This window comes from Coenobita brevimanus, chromosome 20 (genome assembly GCF_032717465.1).
Source record: "Coenobita brevimanus isolate Jiangsu-jjx chromosome 20, ASM3271746v2, whole genome shotgun sequence".
Taxonomy (NCBI): Eukaryota; Metazoa; Arthropoda; class Malacostraca; order Decapoda; family Coenobitidae; genus Coenobita; species Coenobita brevimanus.
In genome coordinates, this window is record NC_136973.1 from 6,342,501 (window position 1) to 6,359,472 (window position 16,972).

At 42.8% G+C, this 16,972-nt stretch overlaps 1 protein-coding gene across 1 annotated transcript in view; it reads right to left on the minus strand.

Annotated features, from left to right (window-relative positions):
* The window catches only part of LOC145391845 (uncharacterized), a 225,188-nt gene that overhangs the window by 130,389 nt on the left and 77,827 nt on the right, over positions 1-16,972 (minus strand). Inside the window, exons 6-8 of the mRNA XM_080266333.1 lie at positions 14,840-14,972; positions 6,376-6,676; positions 782-1,022 (exon numbers count right to left, since the gene is read on the minus strand). Coding sequence (XP_080122459.1) covers positions 782-1,022; positions 6,376-6,676; positions 14,840-14,972 — 675 coding nt within the window. The remainder of the gene's footprint in view (positions 1-781; positions 1,023-6,375; positions 6,677-14,839; positions 14,973-16,972) is intronic.

Here is a 16,972-nt window from a genome sequence, read left to right on the forward strand (position 1 = left end):
GATATTGTGACAATGGTGGTAGTTGTGGTAGTGATGGTAGCCGGAGGAGATGGTGGTAGTGCCAGAGACAACAGCAGTGCTGACGATGTGGATGTGGTGGTAGTTATGGTGGTGGTGGTAGTTGTGGTGGTGGAGAGTCATGGTAGTGGTGGAATTAGTGTTTTTTACAAGGGCAATGGTGGTGGTGGTGGTGGCAGTAGTAGTAGTAGTAGTAGTAGAAGTGGTGGTGGTGGTGGTAGTTGTGGTGCTGGTGGTGGTGGTGGTGGTGGTAGTTGTGGTGCTGGTGGTGGTGGTAGTGGTTGTAGCTGTAACAGTGCAACAAAAGTAGAGATGTGGTGGTGGTGGTGGTGGTGGAGCTAAGGTGGTAGTGAAAGTGGTGGTAATGGTGTCACTTGTGGTGATGTTGGCAATGGTGACTGGAACAGGGGTGGTAGAGTTTTCTGGTGTTCTGAAAGGTGGTGGCAGTAGTAGCAGTGGTAGGGGTAGTTGTGGTCTGAACAGCTATGGTAGTGGTGGTAGTCGTGAGTTAAGCTATAGCTGTGGTAGCAGTCGGTGACAATAGTGGTGGTGGTGATGGTGGCAATCTGAGGCAGTGATAGTGGTGGAAATGGTGGCAATGGTGGTAGTGGCAATCTCTGATAATGGTGATGGTGGCAATCCGTGGAAGTGATAGTGTTGTGGTGTTGGCAATTTGTGGCAGTGGTAATGGTGGCAGTGGTGGTGGCAATCTGCGGCAATGGTGGTGGCAGTGGTGGTGGCAGCATCATGCACCAGTACTCACATCTACTACCTTAGTGCCTGGGTCGGGCGTCGGACCAGCCACGCGTTTAGTGATGGTGCCGCTACAGGAGGACGTGCTCCCTGGACTCGTGGCCAAGGGAGGAGGTGGAGGTTGCGTAGGGAGCTCATCTGAAGACGGTCGGAGGTGCCTGGAGTCCCTGGAGGTGCGGAGGGAGGTGGAGGAATTGCGGCAGGAGCGTGGAGGTGGAGGTACTTCATATACACCATCGTCGTCGCCACACCTGTAGAAAGGAATGAGAGGAGGTTAATTGGGATCTCCAGGGGGCATATAGGGAGGTGGAGGGAGGTGTCTGGAGGTTCCAGAGGTGTGGAGGGAGGTGAAGGAGGGTCCTAGACATGTGGAGGAAGGTGGAGAGAGGTGGAGGAGTTACGGTAGGAGGAGAATTAGGATATGAGAGGGAATTAATCACCGGCACAGGTAAATAGACTCAAGTTACCTAGAATCAAAGGTAAAGCAGGTAATTTCCAGGTAAAGAGTTAAGTTTATAGATTTTTTACAGATGAAGAAAATCGTCAGGTGGAAGAGGAAATAAAGTAAAGTACATCTTGGACACTGACTGGGATATTGTTGTTGTTGTTGTTGTTGTTATTTTGTAGTTATTGTTCTTATTTCTGCTGTTGTTGTTGTTGCTGTTATTATTACTATTACTGTTATTATTATTTATTATTATTACTATTATTATTATTATTATTATTATTATTATTATTATTATTATTGTTGTTGTTCCTGTTATTTTGTTGGTGGTGGTGGTGTTACTCTTGTTGTTGTTGTTAGTGTTTGTTGTTGTTGTTGTTGTTGTTGCAGAGACCTCAGGCTCATCTGAACCAATGCAGTGTGTGTGTGTGTGTGTGTGTGTGTGTGTGTGTGTGTGTGTGTGTGTGTGTGTGTGTGTGTGTGTGTGTGTGTGTGTGTGTGTGTGTGTGTGTGTGTGTGTGTGTGTGTTCAATCCACACTGGTCAAAATCGTTCAGCCAGGCCCACACACACGCCATCGCAGGCTAATCCGGCTTGGCACAGCGCTCATCATCACAATTTTGTTTTATTCCAGCGAAGCGCGTCCGAACAAGAGAGTATTGTCATGAAACAGCGCCGCGCCCGCTTGATCTCTAGCCGCAATATTCCATCCAATGTTGGGATAAAAAGCGCGTTTGCTAAATCCCACAACAAAAGGGAGTGCGGCGGGAGGGGGGGGGGGTCAGTGGTTGGGGGCTGAGCTGATCCGTGCTTACGCCTGATCAGCTGATGCACGGCTTACCTGGGATCACCTGCCCGCCCCGACCAACACAGGCTTTTAACCCTTTCAACACGTGGGAGTATTTATATTTTATTTGTGTCATCTTCAAACCATAAACTTACCCCATAAACACAAGGACGTATATATATATATATATATATATATATATATATATATATATATATATATATATATATATATATATATATATATATATATCCGGGTAAGATATATTCATGTAAGCAAACGAGGTTAAATGTAACTGCTGTTTCTGCAATATTTAATTTCTGCTCAATGCCTTCGATGCGTCCGGCAAAGCTCAATTAGATTTCTGGGTAGCTGCCTAAATGTCAGTGTACCTGGTGACGTTTCGTTCCTTCCTGGAAACATCTTTAGACTAATCTGATGGAGGGTGGAGCGAGACCTCATTACACAGCAGAGCTTGGCCGACACATGTTACCACGTGACTGGTCGGCCAAGAGAGTGTGATGGAAGGTGTGTGGCAATCTAATTGGTGGAATGAGATAGCCATGTTTGTGATCTTCTGCATGTTGGAAGGATTCGTAAATCTCTACTTGTGAACTGGTTACAGGTTTCAGTTCGGAAATGTACAAGTAAAGTGCTTTCAGAAACACGAGTCTACGTGGGTGTTTTTCACAGTCAATTATTTCAGTATCTTTTCCGAGGTGCTGACGGGAGAGGGAGGTGTTATGGCTAGTTCTGTACTGATAATCTTTATCGAACGGATCCATAATGCTAACCCCTGTCATGCACCCCTCTGTACAACACTCATTCAACCAGCCGAGTCCCTTGTTATTTCCCTGGCCTCGCTACTCACAGTAACTCTCTAACAAACAAATTTTCCCATATCTATCCACCCTCTCGGCCTACCACGCATCCTCCCACTCTCAACCTCACTCACACATACCCTTTTCACCACATAATTTAAGACCATTCCCTCCATATGATCACACCACCTTAGCACACTCCCTTCATCTCTCTTGTCCACTGGCCTCCTTACTCCACATCTTTCAAGAATCACATTATTTCTTATCCTATCCTTTCCCTGCACTCCACACACGTATCTCAATAATCCCATCTTCGCCTATTTTCCTCCCTCCCCCTTCTCTTCCTTTCCCTATTCTGTATTTTCCTTCCTATCTACCTCTTCCATTCCTCATCCTTCTCTTCCTCCCTATTTCTCTCCCTGCCTCACCCTCCTCCTTTCCCTGTTCCTGTTACACACCCGTATGTTAATGAGGACACTAACACTCCTTCATATTTCTTTTACATTTGCCACATTCAGACATCTGTTTCTTATCGAGTCCTTCATAGCACCATCCACTCTCCTTCCCTGTGCCTCTCTACTCTCCACTTCCTTTGCATATTTATCCTTCTATCTATCTATCTATTGCCAGACGCCTCAATCCCGTTTGGGGTGGCCACAAACAAATCTCCTCCAAGTCGCCCTGTCCCCCGTCATTTCACTGCCCTGCTCCCAACTCACACCCCCCTCTCTCATATACCTCTCCACCCCATCCCTCCATCTCATCCTCGGCCTCCCCCTCCCTTTTCCCCCCTCCACCTCACTCACATACACTCTCTTCGTCAGTCTTTCACCCTCCATCCTCTCCACATGGCCAAACCACCTCAGTGTGTTCCTCATAACGCTTCCTATCACATCCACATCAACACCACAACGCTCCTTTATATCCTCATTCGTCAGCCTGTCTCTCCATGTGACTCCACAGGCTCCTCTTAAATAACTCATTTCCACTGCTCTCACTCCTGACTTGTGTCCTTCCAACAACGTCCAAGCTTCACTTCCGTACGTTAGAGTTGGTATCACAATACTGTCATGTAGTAACTTTTTCACTTCCATGCTCACTTCCCTGTTTCTTATCACTGCTTTCAAAGAACCAGCAACCTTTCTTCCCTGCTGTACCCTTTCAAGCACTTCACCCTCCAAACCTCCATCCTTACTCATCACACTACCCAAGTACTTAAACGTACTCACATTTTCCAATTCCTCACCATCCAACCTCGCTGTACATTCACTGACTTCACCTCTCTCAAAGACCACCACTTTACTCTTCCCTACATTCACCTTTAGATTCCGTTTCTTACACACTCTCTCAAACTCATCCACCAAGCCTTGCAGCTCCCCTTCGTCTTCACTCAACAACACAGTATCATCTGCAAACAACAGTACAGGGAGTTTCCAAACACTATCCACTCTCACCAGGGCCACTCCAACATCCACTACCCTACCTTGTACCTCTTTTATTACCCCATCCATGTACAGACTGAACAACCATGGAGACTCTACTTTCCACCTCCTTTGTACATTTACCTCTTTTTCCTATCTACCCTGTACAATTCTACTTCCCACTTCCGTTGCACATTTACCTCTCTTTTCTATCTACCCTCAATTAGCCTACTCTACTTTCCACTTCCTTTGCACATTTACCTCTCTTTCTGTCTCCCCTCAATTATTCTACTCTCCACTTCCTTTGCACATTTACCTCTCTTCTCTGTCACTACACCCAGATAAGTAAACACCCTCACCAATTCAACTCTCCATTCACTGTAACATCACACCGAGAGTCACCTTCTCTCTCAACCATCACTCTGTTCTTATCTACATTTACTTTCACTGCAGGGGCGCTTACTTGCCTGCAATTGATAGGTGTGCTCGATGAGGTAGACTGGGGTAGCACAACAACAACAACAACAACTTTAAAGGCATGGCGTTCGCTAAAATCCTCCCAAATCCGAATCAGTCTGAATGCTATCTCTCTCCACAAGAATTTATTTAAAAGAATGTGTTTATCTCATGTCTTCAACCCACTTAAATCTAGCTCTCCCCAGACGATCTGATAAGGCTTAGGAGGGATTTGTTTTACTGAAGGGTTCCTTAAGGCTATATCTAACCCCACCTGATCCAAAAGTCCACCGTCAGCTAAATAAAATCGTCTGGAGGTAGTAGAAATATATAAATAAGCTAAAAAAAAAAAAAAAAGGACCATATTCAAAGGGTTATATCTTGACTCTGACTTTTTGCACAACTTTGGAGGAGGAGGAGGAAGGGGGGGGGGAGCTTTGGGGACGGAGGAGAAGGGTGTGGAGGGAGGATGAAGAGGCATTACAAATATGCAACACCCATGGTTCCCTCCAAGCTTGAGAATTTTTGAGAGAACATCCACTACACAAAAATGTTAATTATATGGGTAGAGGAATTTAACTTAGCTTATAACTTCCTAAACACACACACACACACACACACACACACACACACACACACTCACACACATGCCAGGGGGTGCAGCAAGAAGGTAACACAAAACACTCACCCCAAACACTAACAAGAAACCTACACCCTAGATCTACACTCTAACACTATTTTCTGTTTCATCCACTATTTCTTCTTGACCAAACCTCTTCTCTCCCCACTAACCACCACAATGAAATAGAAGTGGGGGGCTGGAGGGGGGGATACGAGGGGGTAGAGTCGTGGGGAACTGGGAGGGGGGGACGAGGAGAGAGAGGAGGGGGAGATAAGAGGGTAAGGGACGTGGAGAAAGGAGGGATAGCTCGACTAGGAGAGTTAAAAGAGGGAGATGAAGAAGAAGAATGAGAGGAAGGGAGGTAGAGGCAGATGGGAAGGAAAACACACACAGGGAAAGCAGGAAAGAAAAGGCTGTAGGGAAAAGATGAGAGGGAAAAGGGGGAATGAACTAGTTACCCTGAAAATGAATTAACGAAAAAGCTAAAACACTCTCTACTGTCTGACTCCCACAAGACAATGCCTCTGTCACTGCCCCTTCCTACAGTCATGGAAGAGGGGGTACGTCGTTGACAGAAAGGGACAGGGAAAGGAGCGAGGATAGGAAGGTGGAGAAAGATGAAGGGGAATGGAGAGAGAGGGAGAGGGAGGGAAAGGAACGGAGATGGAGAGAAAGGGAGATGGCAAATGGGTGAAAAAGAGGGAGGAATGAAAAAGGGAATGGAGGGGGGCCAGGATGAGTAAAGGGAAAGACACAGGAGGAGAAGGAAAGAGGAGCTGAGAAGGGAAAGGAAGGAGGAGGGAAGGATATAGGAGAAGGAAAAGGGAAAACAGACCAGGATGAAAGGCAGGGAAAGGGAGAAGGAGAATCGAGATGAACAAGGAGGAAAGGTGAAGAGAGAGAGAGAGGGGAGGGGGGAAGAAAATACTGAGTTAGAGAGGTGAAGAGAGAGTAGGGGGGAAGAAAAAGGTGAGTTACACTACTTGAGAAAAATAAAAAATGCACAATACTCTCTGAAGTCTAGGAAAATAAAGAAAACTGCAGAATACTCACTCTGAGGTCTGACTGCGATAAGATAAGGACCCCCTATCACTGCCCCCCCCTACTGTCTTGGGGGGAGGGGGGACGTCATAGATCGACCAGTCTGACGTCGCTTCTGACACTCTGCTGGCCACTGACGCCCTCCCATCGCGGTCTGACACCCGGCTCTCCCTGTCAGACGTCCGACTTTCGCGATCCGACGCCCGGCTTTCGCGATCTGACGTCCTGCTCTCCCTGTCTGACGCACGGCTTTCCCTGTCTGACGCTCGGCTGCTGGCTCTGTTCTCGCTGACTCTGCTGACACTTTCGCCGTCTGTGTGTAGGGTGGATCAGTAAAGTCAGCAGTGTGTCAGGCAGCTCACCTCTCATCCTTCGCTGCTGACTCTTACTTCTAACAGGCTGACACAAGTAGTTAAGCTGACAGATGCTGACAAGGGGGTTATATATACAACTAATAACTACAATTTATACTGATGGGTGCTGACGAGCTGACACAACTACAGTTTATGCTGATGGAAGCTGACAAAGGGGTTCTAATTACAACTACTACATTTACTACTAAGTGCTGACGGGCTGACAACTACAGATTATGACTATGGCTGCTGACACACTGAGAGGCTGACACAAGGGTACTACAGAAAACAACTACAGTGATAGATGCTGACGAAGAAAGTTACTATATATACACAGCTAATAACTACAACAATAATAATAACTACAAGGGTGATGGGTGCTGACAAAGAATCTACAGTCTGACACTAATGATGCTGACAGGCTGACACAAGGGGGTTCTACGTTCAAATAATAACTACAGGATGATGATACAAGGGTTTCAACATAACTAAGAAAAATAACGACAATAATGAATGCTGACAAAGGAGGCTCAACAAATAAAACTGACAATTACAGGCTGACACACGGGCTCTACACACAATTATCAACTACAATAAATACTGATAAATGCTGAGAGGCTGACAATTTAACGCTGATAACTGCTGACGGGCTGACAATGCTGATAAATGCTGACAGGCTGACAAATTAGGGTTCTACGTTCATACAATAACTACAGTGAAGAAGGCTGGCACAGAAAGGCCTCTTCACACACTACCCTTACAGCTGACTCAAAAAGGGTGCTGACAGGCTGACGCAATTTTACAAGACTGACAGACTGACACAAGGTAAGGCCTCCACACAAATGACAAGCTGACACAGGCAATTCTACAAGCTACACAACTACACCTGACACACACACACACACCCACACCCACCCACCCACCCCCCCACCCACACACACACACACACACACACACACACACACACACACACACCTGACAGTCATAGATGCTGACGAATTTTTTTTATCATGTTATTCTTGCTTCCTAAACACGATTTTATTTATATATGGAATTCCTGGTAAAAGAGCTTGAAAAATCCGCATTAAACTCCTTCACTACCCGAGATGGAGCAACTGCGGCGTCCACCCGGGGGTCAATCCTCCTCATAATTCTCTGCACCTCGCCGTGGGAAGGACTATGATCCGACCCTGGTGAGGCGCTGGCTACCACAAGGGTGTACTGAGGGGGGAATCTCTGGCCCCACCGAACCAGCTCCTTACGTGTGGTCGACGGGTATGATCGGGGTTATTTTTTCATTATTCATTCATGCTACCGCCAAATAGATTATTGTTTACCTTAGGACAGACCTTTAGTATTTCTCGTTGGCTAAGGAAATTCCCTAACACCTTTTCCTTAGCGATTTATTTTTCATACCACGCCTTACTGTTCTCTTGCATGTTACCTTTATCTTTCGAACACCAATATGAAAGGCAAAAATAACACACAAAGGGATTAGTAATGACCCGTATGCAAAAATAAATCGGTAACGAAAAGGTGTTAGGGAGCTTAACTAGAAGACGGGCCCTGTCTCCTGATCTGAATAAAATCGTCTGAAGGCAAGAAAAAAAAATAAGTGGACAGTGAGAAGGGGTTACGGGTCTCTAGTGCTGACAGGCTAAGGAGGGGGGCGTTACACACACACACACACACACACACACACACACACACACACACACACACACACACACACACACGCACGCGCACACACACACACACACACACACACACACACACACACACACACACACACACACACACACACACACACACACACACACACACACACATACAACACTTACTAACACCTATAATATGCACTACAGAATCAGCCAATTAAGCCTACTATTACTACAAAACTACAAACACAGCTACAAACATCAAAACAACAACAACTTACAAAAATCTAGCATAATTAAGACACCATAATAAAAACGTAAATCAATAAAATCAATAAAGGAATAAAACTTACATATAAATAAAGATTGACTTAAATATTACTACTTTACATAACTAAGGACAACGTACAATAACAAAGGCACAGTATTTTATAAAGGAGGTTACGGTGAATTACTACTGTGCATAGTAAGGACAAATAAATACAAAATAAAGGACATTGTACTTAAAAAACATGAGATTAGGAGGGATGGTTTGGATAATTAGGCGTTACTATAAAAAATAAAGATAAAAAGTAGGACTAGTTAAGGAATATGTGGATTTTTAAGGTACACTACTTCGGCACATCAGCCCCGCATGCTCCACCTTCGCGAGTGTGGAGGGGTGGAGTGGAGTGGATGTGGATGTGGTGCAGAGTGGAGTGGTGCGGTGTGACTAAAGGGAGTGGAGTGGTGTGGATGTGGAGTGGTGTGGTTGTGGTGTAGTGTGGAGTGGTTTACGTGTGGAGTGATTGGTGTGGAATGAGTCACGGTGTGGTGTGACTGGTGTGGAGAGGTGAGGGTGTGGAGGTATGATGGTGTGGAGATCGTGTGGAGGTGTGAGGGTGTGGAGTGGTGGTGGTGTGGTGTGAGGGTGTGAAGTGGTGAGGGTGTGGAGGTATGATGGTGTGGAGTGGTGGTGAGTGTGCTAAGTGGCTAGGATGTGGAGTGGTGAAGGACGTGTGTGGAGCGACTACGATATGGATATACCGTAGTGAAGTGGACAGTGTGGAGTGGCTACATGAATGAAGAGGCGAATGTAACTCTCTCTCTCTCTCTCTCTCAATAATCTGTGTGTCCAGCTGCTCTCAGTTCTCTTTACAAAAACACTTGAATTATGATCAAAAAAACATACTAGACAGCTTGTAGAGAGTGGGTGTAAGTGTGGGTGTAGCTGAGGCTGTGGGTGTAAGTATGAGTGTAGGTATGGGCTGTGGGTGTATGTGAGTGTGGGTGAAGTTGTGGGTGTTTGTGAGGGTGTGGGTGATGATCTGAGTGTCAATGAAGGAGTGGGTGTGGGTGAGGGTGACGGCGTGGGTGTAGACGAGGACATGGGCTGTGGGTGTTTGTGATTATGTGTGTATGTGGGTGTAGGTGTACAAGGAGGCATAGGTGTAAATGAAGATGTGACATGGGTGTGGGTGTTGATGTAGCTGTGGTCTGGATATGGGCATGGGTGTTGATGAAGGTGTGGGTGTGGCCATGGATGTGGATGAGTGCGTGGAGTCTGGATGCGAGTGTAGGTGTAGGTGTGGGTGTGGGTGTGGGTGTAGTGGAGCGGGCGGGGCTACTGTACCTTGCTGCTGGTGGTGGTCAGGGTGTAGGATGGTAGGTATAAGGACATTCTCGTAAGGTGACCCAAGCTCCGAAGGGGGGGCGAGGGCAGGCAGGGTCGGCTGAGGCCACGTCGGGGGCCACACGGGCGGGGGCCAGGAGGGGGGGTCACCGGCACCACGTTCATCATCATCATCATCATCATCATCCCCATCACCTGTCCCCTCCTCCTCGTCCAGGTTAATGAGCTGCCCGTGATCTGTGGTTTTCGTCAGGTGTGTTCACGTAATTGAAGGTGATTTGTCAGGTGTGTCCAGGTGATTCGTTTTTTTTTTTTTTAGGTGTGTTCACGTGATTAAGGGTGTTTTTTGTCAGGTGTGTTCACAGGTAGTTTTCGTCAGGTGTTCACAGGTAGTTTTCGTCAGGTGTGTTCACAGGTGGTTTTCGTCAGGTGTGTTCACAGGTGGTTTTCGTCAGGTGTTCACAGGTGGTTTTCGTCAGGTGTGTTCACAGGTGGTTTTCGTCAGGTGTGTTCGCAGGTGGTTTTTGTCAGGTGTGTTCACGTGATTGAAGGTTAATTTCCATGTTATTTTTCACGTGTATAATTAACCTCTAAGCTGAATAAAGTCGTCTAGTGTTATCTTGAACACTTAAATCCATCCATAACACTGACAGGGTTAATTTGGATATTTACTAACTCTCTACTATGATTATTATTTATTTATTTATTTGCAGGTTAATTAATTCCTCTAAATAAAACACCTGAGTTTGGCCATACAGGTGAAAATGTTGTGTGTGTGTGTGTGTTTGTGTGTGTGTGTGAGGGAGGAAGGGAAGGTGGATGTGTAAGTATGTATCTGTGTGTGTGTGTGTGTGTGTGTGTGTGTGTGTGTGAGGGAGGAAGGGAAGGTGGATGTGTAAGTATGTATTCGTGTGTGTGTGTGTGTGTGTGTGTGTGTGTGTGTGTGTGTGTGTGTGTGTGTGTGTGAGGGAGGAAGGGAAGGTGGATGTGTAAGTATGTATTTGTGTGTGTGTGTGTGTGTGTGTGTGTGAGGGAGGAAGGGAAGGTGGATGTGTAAGTATGTATTTTTGTGTGTGTGTGTGTGTGTGTGTGTGTGTGTGTGTGTGTGTGTGTGTGTGTGTGTGTGTGTGTGTGTGTGTGTTTTAAGGGAAGCACACCAAAACCACCTGTGTACAAAGGCATATACAGCTAGTCATTAGTACACTTACATCGCCTCAAAAGTGTACACACACGTTCAAAAGTTCATTTACACCGTCTCAAGTGTAGAAACTGTATACTCTTGAAGTCATAAGTACCTTTACACAGCCAAGTTTGTGTATACAGTACTGATCAATACTTCCTTTACACCGTCATGAGCGTAGAAGTATAGTGGTCAATAGTTCCTTTACAGTCTCAAAACCGTATATGTTATGTCCGGGTACAGTTAACATACAGTATACAGTAGCGATCAACAGTACCTTTATACAGTCAGTGGAAGCGTAGGTAGAGAGGCAGACAATAGTTCCTTTACACTCCTAAAATCTTGCTATACTGAAGGACCGAATATGGTTCCTGTCTTCCTTCATTATTCCGGAAGTTCAATTGTGTAAAAAAAAAAACTACTGAATGCGTGTAAAGGGACTATGTGGGAATTTGATGTACTGTGTGTGTGTGTGTGTGTGTGTGTGTGTGTGTGTGTAATGAGAAAGTTGTAATGGTGTATGTGTGTGTAATGAGAATGTTGTAATGGTGTATGTGTGTGTAATGAGAATGTTGTAATGGTGTGTGTGTGTGTGTGTGTGTGTGTGTGTGTGTGTGTGTGTGTGTGTGTGTGTGTGTGTGTGTGTGTGTGTGTGTGTGTGGAACAACCCTTTCAATCCAACGACGTCAGTTCATCCTTGCTATCTCCAGACGATTTTCTTACCCTTGGAAGAGTCTTAGAAGAAATAATAAGATTTAAATACAGTCTTCTTTAATTTCTTTCACTATTAGGCTCTTCTAGGATGGCTGGAATCGTCTGGAGGTACATCAGATTATGAGGTACGCCACTGGATTGAAGGAAAAAAGAAAACATTGAAAGGGAAAAGGAGGAAAGGGAAAGAAAGAGAAAAAGAATGAAAAAGGAAAAAGGAAAGGAAAAGGTGAAAAGAATGAACAGGAAAAAGAAAGAAAATTAAATTGGACGAAAAAGAAAGAAAAGGAAAAAGAAAACCAGAAAAGAAAGAAAAGCAAAAAAAGAACTAGGGAAAAAGAAAGGAAAAAGAAAGAAAAGGAAGGAAAAGGGAAAAGACAGGAAAGGAAAAAAAGAAAGAAAAGGAAAAAGAAAGAAAAGGAAAGAAAAGGAAAAGAAGAAAAAATGGGAAAAGAACAAGACAGAGAAGAAAGAGAGAAATGGAAAAAGAAAGATAAAGGAAGAAAGAAAAGGAACAAGAAAATGAATAGGGAAGAAAGAAAAAGAAGAGAGAGAAATGAACAAGAAAACAAGAAAAAAATGGAAAAAATACGAATAAAATTGCAATCGAAAATTATTATGCATGCAACACACAAATAACTCCCTTCAATACGATAACACAATATCCAGCATGACCCATATATATTGCTCCTTTTCCTCGCCAGTGATGCCTTTTGTGTGGGAGGGACGGGTCAATCTGTTTTTGCAACGTCCCTCCTGCATCATTTCTTCATTTCCCACTCCCCAATTTACGTTATCATTGTCCTGCATCATTTCCTCCTTCCTTACTCCTCACCTCCTCAGTCAGCGTTATCAGTGCCCCTCCTGCATCATTTCCTCATTTCTTACTCCCGCTGACACACCCACGCCCACACCAGCAGACTGGGGAGGGTCTAGTGAGGCGCTATTTACGGACCATCCTATGTATTTTCTCCTTGCTACTGCCAGACGATTTTATTCAGCTCAGGGGGTTAGGGATACTGAACTGTGGATATCTTAAACCAAACCCTTTCCCTCTGACACGTCTCTCTCCTGAGCTGAGTAAAATCGTCTGTCAGTAGCAAGAATGTGTCCTCGTAATGAAGGGGCTTATTGAGTGGGTCATTCAGAGAGTTCAAACCCCTCAATCGATAACAAACCTGCTTCGGAATCTATAACTATGGTGGTGTGAATTTGAAGCGGAAAAAGGTCGAAGGGGAGAATAGGTATACACACTATAAACACACATAAACAAAAAATATAACAACAGGTAAACACATCTAATAAATACACAGGCAAACACATCTAATAAATAAATAAACACGTAAACACACATCAAATAAACAAAAAATCACAAATACACTATATAAGAAACTTGATGAAAAATTACACTGACCACAACGTACGCAGACAAGCAATATTTAACAACTGTGAAAGAAATGAAAAGGCTCTACCATCACTCATGCAAGTACTGGGAATATCTAGTCTAGGTGCTTGTACAGGTGCGCAAAGGTACACAAGATCAAAATCAGTATCGAGCAGGTGTCCGATTGCAGCCTAAATGATCAACACAGCTCGTGGTGTGTGAAGGATATTGATCAATTTTTACGTCAAAATGCACTATAAAAACAATATTAACTAGGACTGAAATTGAGGACAAAATTACGTCACTGTGCACTACAAATACAACATTAACTAGGGCTGGAAAAAGGGAAAAAATATCACAACCACTCAATATACTGCAGTGCATCCAAAGCCAAAAAAAAAACAGCTAGGATTCTACAGCCCTTGAGTGCATCTATGTCAGGCAAGTCGGGTATTTGAACATTTTCCAAAATTTATCGTCTGTGTTGTCAGATTGATTCACGCGGACTGTGCACCGATATATTTTTGATCGAGTGTACAGCTAGGGTTTACTAGGTCTATGTTTAAAATGTTTAGTCTACCAAATAATTTTTCTAGAACTATCAGACGTATACTTAACTCACCCACAATTATTTTTTTTTTTAATGAACAGTTATGGATAAAAGGTTTAAAATTTTTGGCCCTATCAAATGAATTTTTATAAAACTATCGTATGTACTCTTAAAATAACTTTTTTTTTTTTTTAATCGAATGCTAATAACTTCAGTGCCAAATATTTACGTCTATCACATAAAGTTTCAAAACTATAGACAGTCTGGTTAAAACTTATATTGCATAAGTGGAAATAAAGCCCTTATTTTTATTTTAACACTTTACTGCACACCTATGGATATCAGACTTCATTAGCCTGCATACCATATTATAAGTGCAGTCAGCAGTGATATACAGGTCAGACAAGTTCTATATTCGTTACCAGCTTCTAAAATTATCAGACACTTTCAATATTCGTTATTCGATACTAAAATTATTGTAAAAAGATCACACACGTTCTATCTTAGTTATCGGATACTGATATTATCGTAAAAAGGTCACACACTCTCTCTCTTCGTTATCCGATACTTAAATCATCGTAAAAAGGGGGAATGGGCTGCATTCCTCTTAGCAGTGAAAGTTTTAAGTAAATGGCCATCACATATCCCCAACTAGCTTTCATGTTTAACTGCAGTGTCTTGTTCAGTATGTATTTAGTGGGAGGTGAGGGACTTTGAATAGACAGACACACATATCATCATCATCATCATCTTTCCCAAAACACAGACATTTACGACTGTTATCATCATCAATTATCATCACCATCATCATCTTTCCCACACGACAGGCACTTACCATTGTTATCATCATTAATTATATCATCATCATCATCATCATCTTTCCCACACGACAGACACTAACAACTGCTATCATCATCAATTATCATCATTAACCCTCTTTCCCATTTAACACGAGGTAAGAAGGAAGCACAAACAAGAACATATAAGTTAAAAAAACAGGCCTGCAACCCACCGAGTGCTGGACTTACACTTAATGAGGCTTGTTATCTCCTGGGTGATGGGTGTGTTGATAAGGGCGATGGTATCTAGGACGGTGTGACCTAGATCGTCTCTTACTTCCGGGTCGGCTCCTGCTTCTAGTAATACCCGCACCACGTCCACCTGTGCCGTACATACACACACACACACACACACACACACACACACACACACACACACACACACAGTCATAAACATACATACAGGGACAGAAACAACCATGCACACCACAGTCGTACACCGCATTCACATAAATACATACACAAGCATTCAGAAATACACATACACACACACACACACACACACACACACACACACACACACAACCATGGACACAATCATACACCACGTTCACACACAAATACATACATATACATACATACACGCATTCAGAAATAAACAATCACACACACACACACACACACACACACACACACACACACACACACACACACAGCAACACCAGTAAAGATGTTGCAGAGGGAAAGAAGAAAAACAAAAATCCAATCAGTATATTAATCACAGAAAATACAAAACAATAATAATACCTTAAACTAACATCCCCTATATACAGTATTTATCCAAGTATGTCACAGCTAAATATAAAGTGATAAAGTGAGCAAGTGAGTTAGAGAAAACAGTGAAAATAATATATATAAAAAAATCTGCTTCGAGACAGACAAGAAACGGTGATCCGAAAATTTTTGTTACCTTTAAAAAAAATAAATAAATAAATAAAGTCTGTTAGTAATGGAAAAAAATATGAAAATCTTTGACCTATGTCTTTCAATACAAAATTCTATCTACCGCTGGGTCAGTATGAATTAGTATGAAATATTAAGTATGAATAAATATGTACAAAATGTTAAATCAGTAATGGAAAGTATGAACAATGTACACTGGGTAAAATAAGGTGATACTATGCTTTTCTGTACAATACTTAGTTTGCTGTTCTTTGTTAGTACGAGTAAGTGTGAGAATCTGTGTATAAGTGTGAGGATCAGTGTGTATAATGAGAATCTGTGTGGATAAGTGTGAGAATCAGTATGAGTGTGTGAGAATCAGTGTACATAAGTATGAGAATCAGTGTGTATGAAAAGCACTGAATAGGTATGAGAATCAGTGTGTATAAGTGTGAGGATCAGTATTAGTATGAGAATCAGTGTGTATAAGTATGGGAATCATTGTGTATCTGTATGAGAATCAGTGTGTATAAGTATGAGAATCAGTGTGTATAAGAATCAGTGTGTCTAAGTATGAGAATCAGTCTTTATGTATGAGAAACAATGTGTCTAAGTATGAGAATCAGTGTGTCTAAGTATGAGAATCAGTGTGTCTAAGTATGAGAATCAGTGTGTCTAAGTATGAGAATCAGTCTTAAGTATGAGAATCAGTGTAAAAGTATGAAAATCAGTGTGTATATGTAGGAGAATCAATGTGTCTATGTATGGGAATCAGTGTGCATAAGTATGAGAATCAATGTGTATAAGTATGAGAATCAGTGTGTATAAGTATGAGAATCAGTGTGTGTAAGTGTGAGAATCATTGTGTATAAGTATGAAAATCAGTGTATAAGTATGAGAATTAGTCTACAAGTATAAGAATCAGTGTGTATAAGTATGAGATTCAGTGTGGATAAGTATGAGAATCAGTGTGTATAAGAATCAGTGTGTATATGTATGAGAATCAGTGTGTATAAGTATAAGAATCAGTGTGTATAAGTGTGAGAATCAGTGTAAAAATATGAGAATCAGTGTGTATAAGTATGAGAATCAGTGTGTATAAGTGTGAGAATCAGTGTGTATAAGTGTGAGAATCAGTGTGTATAAGTATGAGAATCAGTGTGTATAAGTATGAGAATCAGTGAGTATGAGAATCAGTGTGTATCAGTATGAGAATCAGTGTGTATAAGTGTGAGAATCAGTGTGTATAAGTATGAGAATCAGTGTGTACAAGTATGAAAATCAGTGTGTATGAGAATCTCAGTGTGTATAAGTATGAGAATCAGTATCAGTATGAGAATCAGTGTGTATAAGTATGAGAATCAGTATTAGTATGAGAATCAGTGTGAGAAAGTGTTAGTACTGATGAACACTGTGCATTACGGTTCAGCCTTCGAAAAC